The sequence below is a fragment of the Bufo bufo genome, chromosome 1 (assembly GCF_905171765.1).
Source record: "Bufo bufo chromosome 1, aBufBuf1.1, whole genome shotgun sequence".
NCBI classification, from domain to species: domain Eukaryota; kingdom Metazoa; phylum Chordata; class Amphibia; order Anura; family Bufonidae; genus Bufo; species Bufo bufo.
This window is the reverse complement of record NC_053389.1, coordinates 68,513,460-68,519,623: the sequence shown is the minus strand read 5'-3', so window position 1 is coordinate 68,519,623 and position 6,164 is coordinate 68,513,460. Positions and strand designations below refer to the sequence as shown.

Sequence of the window (6,164 nt, the reverse complement as noted above, 5' to 3'; positions counted from 1 at the left end):
GTAACAAATGCCCCCTTAGTGCCACCAGATGCCATAATGCCCCCCATAATGTGCCAATAAGAAAAAAGGCCCCTTTAGAGCCCCCACTTCCCCATAGTGCCCCCAAATAATGCCCCTATAGTGCCACCATATGCCCCATAGTGCCGTTCTCCCCTATAGTGCCCCCATAATGTATCAATAAAAAAAAGCCCCTTTATACCCCCCAGATCCCCCCATAGTGCTCCTCTCCCCCATGGTGCCCCCCCCCCCATAATGTGCCAGTAGAAAATGCCCCCTTAGTGCCACCAGATGCCATAATGCCCCCCATAATGTGCCAATAAGAAAAAAAGTCCCCTTTAGAACCCCCACTTCCCCCATAGTGCCCCCAAATAATGCCCCTATAGTGCCACCAGATGCCCCATAGTGCCGTTCTCTCCTATAGTGCCTCCCATAATGTGTCAATTAAAAAAAAGCCCCTTTAAAGCCCCCAGATGCCCCCCATAGTGCTCCTCTTCCCCATGGTGGCCCCCCCATAATGTGCCAGTAAGAAATGCCCCCAGAGTGCCACCCCCAAAAAAAATTGGGCTGTAAGAATTGTCAGATGCCCCCATAGTGCCAGCTCCCCCCCCCCTCCAAAAAAAAAATAAAGAAAAAAAAATTAGAAAACACTGATACTTACCTCCATCAGCAGCGATGTGATGCAGGTCTCTTCCAGCCTGTGTCCCTGCTGTGTGCTGCCCGGCTCAGGCGGCACGATGATGACGTCATCGCGCCGCCTGAGCCGGCCTCTGATAGGCTGCAGGCATTAGTGCCTGCGGCCTATCAGAAGAACAGGGGAGGGACACGCCTCTCCCTCCCCTGCCGCAGCACAGGCATCTGTATCGCTGTCCTGAGGACAGCGATACAGATGGATATGGAGATGAACGCTTCCACAATGGAAGCGCTCATCTCCTACTGCCTGCCACCACCACCGCAATTACATCCAGGGCCGCGCCGCCTGTGGTGATCGGCGGTGTGGCCCTGAGGGATAAAAAAAATATATATTGTCTGGTTGTTCTAGGGGGGGTCCAGACCCGCTGGACCCCCCCTGTAGGTGCGCCACTGGTTGTTTGTACACTTCCCCTTTAAGTGGCAGTCTTTCCTTGCCTGGTGTAGGAAGGGTTAACTCCCTTCTTTGTGTGTGAACACTGGGTGTGTCTGTGTGTGGGTGTGGCTACTTGGCCTATTTAGCTCCTGCTGGATGCCAGACTTTGAGGGGTACTCCAGCCATAGTGTTTGCTGGAGTCATCCTCCTGGTTATATACCATCTGCCAGTGAGGGCCACCCTTGTGGTCATAAATTTATGTATGATGTATTGAAGAAGTTTCTTTGGTCCTTTGTTTATTGCAGCTTATGGTCCTGGGTTCCTGTGTGATGTGTGGTGTGTGCTGTGTCCGTTTGTGTTGTTGTGGACAGCAGGACTTGTACATGGGTTCCAGGCTTTGTGTCTGTGGCAGGTAGGTGTTGTTCATGTTTCATTTACCTGCCATTGCCATTGTTATAAGCTGTTTATGTTCCCCTTTCTTTGCAGCTTGGCCAGTGAGACTCCTGTTCGTCCGTATCTAGGAGGAACAGGTCGTCTTACCCTGCTCCTAGTCCAGGGCCACCCTAAGGGCTAGTAGGAATCTCAGGTGCTGGCGGTGCCCCAGCTTCGTTGGCGAGTAACTGCTACAGATATATTTTAGCTAAAAACCTCGGTAGTAGTTTTCCATGTATTATGTATTCATATATTTCAGAAGTTTCATTTTATATATTTTTTTTAGTAATTCCAAATGTATTTTGTGGTATACATTTTTTTGCGAAAATATTAAATGATACTTTTCATCCAATGCAGAAGGTAGACTGACCGACACTCCCCTTCCTTTTATATCCTTAAGCCACACCTCTTAACAATGTCTTAAAGTGCCCTACATTCTTAAAAAACTGCAAAGTCATTGTAACCCCTTGCAGTCTTTGTCCTTTTCACTAGTTGCTTTAGGGGCTGCTATACATGGGAGACTACTATGAAGTTTATCTGCAACAGTTTAACATTGAGCTTTAAAGCTCAGTGGTTAAGACTTTCCTTTAACACTTTAAAAATAGAGGCTAAATAAAACTAAAATAGTGTTGAGTGCAAATATTCGTGTTACGAATTTTTATCGCGAATATCGGCACTTCGAGAATATTAGAATATAGTGCTATATATTCATAATGACTAATATATATTTATATATATTTTTTTTAACACTGTACACATCAGATGATCATCCCTCCCTTCTTCTAGCTTGTGGGCCAGTTTGAAGGCTTTGTCACAGCTTAGCAACATCCCTAGCAACCAATTGAAAAGTTGCCTACCCCTTACTATATAAATTAAGACACTCCCCAGCAAGCATTTTGGGGAGTTTCATATGAGAGAGAGAGGAGCTTGAATACTGTGCTGTGCTTTTTCAAATTAAATTCCAAATCGCATATAAATATTCCAGATAGTGTTAGATAGTAATAGGGAATTGTGTAGTGTAGTGAATAGTGTCCAGTGCAGGGTGTAGTGTAGGTTATAGAGATAGTTAGCTGAAATATATAATCCATATAGTTAGTGAGATAGTATAGGTTATAGTGTGTGGCAGGAAAATAAATGTGCAATGTGCATTTGAGAGAGATTTCTCTGCTGTCTATACATACATGCTACAGAAATAGTACTGTGATGTCACAACAATACTAAGTTCAACAATCAGTATTATGTTGCAAGACCTGATTAAAGGTGAAATTGTATGTATTGCGCAAAAATATTTGAATCAATAGTGGCGATTTGCGCGATCTCGAATACTTTGAAAACTCTATCTGCATATAAAGCTATTGTTATGACATGCATGGAATTTTAATCTAAAACAGTGCTGTAATGTACAATTACTTACCGTGATCAAGAGTTCTTCCTCACTATCTCAAAAGTTGCTGCCAACCATTTTCATCACTTATGTAGCTAATAGTGCGTGCGTGCGCGCACGCGTATAATAGCGCAAACGAAAAGAATATCTCGAATATCACAAAATCACAAATATTTGGCGAATATTCACCTAAATATTCGTGATATATCGTAAATTTGAATATTGCCCCTGCCGCTAATCACTAAACTTAAATACATAGGGTGTCACCAAGCATACTGACAATGCTTGGGGATACCCCTTCATCTTCATAGCACTGACTGCAAATATGGAGTTAGAGCAGGGACTACCAGAAGCACTGACTCCATATATGGACATAGAGCAGGGACTCCCAAACCGTATTTGGAGTGTGGCTCCTTAGACCATGGGGGCTCTGAGCAATTGCCCCATTCTCGTGATCTCCTGTGGATAGGAGATAACTTCTAACAACAGGAATACACCTTTAAAAGGGTTGTCTAGCTTTTTTTTGGAATTCAGTTCCCCACAGCTCCATTCTTGAGCTTGGGCTCCCTACCTATTGTTACTGGTCTTCCATGGATGGGGTCATGTGCGCTGCTGCAGGCAATGACATGTCCCCAAAAAGCATGTGTCGTTGGCTGCAGCAGTGACCACGCCTATGTGTAAGTTGACAGATGAGGACTGGAAGACCAGTGCGGCGAGAAACTTAAAAAGCCACAAAACTATGGAGCACGTGTGCAGTGTACCATATTTTGCAGCTTTTTTATGCCACAGTAATGGCGTAAAGAGCTTTGCAAATGTCCCTCAGAATGTTCACCATGTATCTGCTATAATCAATATATTTTGAGCTATCATTAATTTTTTATGATGTTACTGAGTTTCGTGACAATGTCATGAAACTGGAACTAAGAGCTAATAAGTGATACTAGCCAACTACATGGGTCCATTTGAAGCTCAGTGACAATCTAGTCTGATGATGGCCACCCTCAAAAAAAAAAAAAAGAGCAAGAGCATTTTGTTTTCATTAACAAAGCAAACTTCAAATAAAGCAGCATTTTTCTTGTGTTCCATTTTATGTGCTACATGACATATCACAAAACACAAACAAAATCATGTTCTACCAATGCATTTTATTTTGGGACCGATGTGAAAGGTGACGGGGACATGGTCTTGGGGAAGAAGCAATCAGTATGTATCATGTAGATAATGCATTAAAGTTGACAATTTTTTAGATTAATATCTAACACTGTAAAGTTAGCTCCTTGTTAATGTATCCTCCTCTAATGAACACTAAGGAAGTTGTCAAGCATTCATGAAATTGTGCTTGGAGCACCATGTCATCACACAGTCATTACATGGGAACATTTTAAGATCTTTGGGCAAGTCTGGCCCTCAAAGTTTCCCAAAGTTTGGTGATTTTGGCTTTGGCTTCCTCTGCATGGGGCAACAGACGTTCTTTGAGATTCTCAGCCAGAGGTTCAAGCTTCTCCTTCAGGGCTTCAATATGTTGGGAGATCTGAGCCTTGTATTCCTCTGTCCTGGGACCAGCATTGGTTTTGATGTCTTCCAGTTTCTGTACGATCTTCTGCTTAAGCTCATCAGTGTATGGAGCCAAGTTGACCCGAAGGGAGTCAACCTCACCACGCAGCTTCTCTCTGAAATCTTCAGCCACTGGTTGCAGTTTCTTGTAGAAGGCTTCTAGGTTGTGTTTGGTTTGTCTCTTCAGTTCTTCTCCCAAAGGTGCCACTCTCTCATTGAAAGTTTTTACTTGCTCAGCCCAATTTCTTTGGAAGTTCTCAACGATGGGTCGGATCTTTTCTCTGAGAAGAGGGATGTCCTTTGACAGTTCTGCAGCGACCTGCTCTTTGACTTTTTCCACATATGGATGCAGCTGTTTCTTCAGGGCCAGTGCATTAGTACTGAGAGTGTCAAACTTCTCTGTGATCTTCAAACTGAAGGAACAAAAAAAGATATCTAATGAGTTTGATTAGATAAGGTTAAAAAATAAACCAAATTAATGGTAAACACAAGATAAAAGAACCATGTGTAATCACCGAGATGTGTGTCACCTATAAATGTTGAGTTTGACAAAGTACAGACAACATGGGTGTGATGTTCATGGACACATTCTTAAAAGGTTACATCCCCAGTGCCTATAAGACCCATGTAAAACATTAGCACCTTCAGGTGGTGTCCTCCAATTAAATAAAAATGTCCCCAGGGAGCTACTTACTCAAGCTGTTTTGCAACATCTGAAGACTCTGCCTGCGACACAGCTTCTCTACCGATATCTCGCACTTTAGATAGGTAATTTTCAATCACTTCCCGATAATGCTGTAAAGGGCTTTGGGGTTCATCATGTTGCCATGGATAACGAGCCTGTGCTCCTGATAAAATAAAATACAGTTGTGTCATATAGTGAAGCCGACATGAGTATTTATGGATAGAAAAATAAAGTAATAACCCTAAAAATTAAATAGCACCACACCTATCTGTGAGCTTCAGCTGATACTGCAGCTCAGCTTCACCAAAGTGACTGGGGATGAGCTCTCATAGTGCAAAAAAAAAATCCTGCGGACAGGTGTGGTGCTGTTTTTGGAACAACACAGGCATATTTTTGAATTTTTTTACAACCTTTTAACAAAAATGACAGTCAATAATAAATGTCATTGATATCACAGACTGAACTTAGAAATAAAGGAACTTTTGTTACAGCCACTTACCTGTAAGGAACAGGACAGCTAGGGCTACCACAAAACCTCTCATAGCTGCAGTTTCTCCTCACCAACCTTTGACATAAAAACATATTTGTCAGGAACATTATTCACATTCCAGGTCATGGCTTTCGTATTGTCTTCACTTAGATGTGAGTTAGTTATCAGGAAGCACATATAGAACATTTACAGAATAACTAAACTGCTTTTTAGTCATTTTACTACTACGTTTCCAAGAACAAAGGGCTGAAAATGCCCAAAATATATGTGTTAGGATATGAGTTGTGGCTACTTAAGTGATCGTAATAAGACATAAATAATTATCTACTACACATTCATTCCAAATATTCTGTACTAGATCTATAGTTTCCATATAATGAATCCCAGAGAAGATGTGAGACCCTAGGATTAAATCTAATCTCTATAGGTTCTGGAGACATTCTTTCCAAGATGTGGATTAACTTAAATCTATGATATAGCCACAAATCTTAATCTTTATAAAATATCTAATACTAAAAGTAGCAATAAGAGTATATAAAGACGCAAATTATATGAT

General features: G+C 41.9%; 1 protein-coding gene across 1 annotated transcript; it reads right to left on the bottom strand.

Moving 5' to 3' along the window:
- Positions 1 to 4,260: 4,260 nt before the first annotated feature.
- LOC120986831 (apolipoprotein A-I-like) lies at positions 4,261 to 5,660 on the bottom strand. Its single transcript, XM_040415536.1, has 3 exons — positions 5,618 to 5,660; positions 5,128 to 5,281; positions 4,261 to 4,846 (listed from the first exon to the last, which is right to left on the bottom strand). The coding sequence occupies exons 1-3, from the start codon at positions 5,658 to 5,660 to the stop codon at positions 4,261 to 4,263; spliced, it is 783 nt and encodes a 260-aa protein (XP_040271470.1).
- Positions 5,661 to 6,164: the final 504 nt, after the last annotated feature.

Excerpts from the sequence above, each read along its gene's own strand:
- LOC120986831 (XM_040415536.1), bottom strand. The coding sequence starts at position 5,660 with ATGAGAGGTTTTGTGGTAGCCCTAGCTGTCCTGTTCCTTACAG. Across the intron at positions 5,282-5,617 it reads AGCTGTCCTGTTCCTTACAG|GAGCACAGGCTCGTTATCCA; the intron begins GTAAGTGGCTGT and ends TTATTTTATCAG. Across the intron at positions 4,847-5,127 it reads GATGTTGCAAAACAGCTTGA|TTTGAAGATCACAGAGAAGT; the intron begins GTAAGTAGCTCC and ends TTGTTCCTTCAG.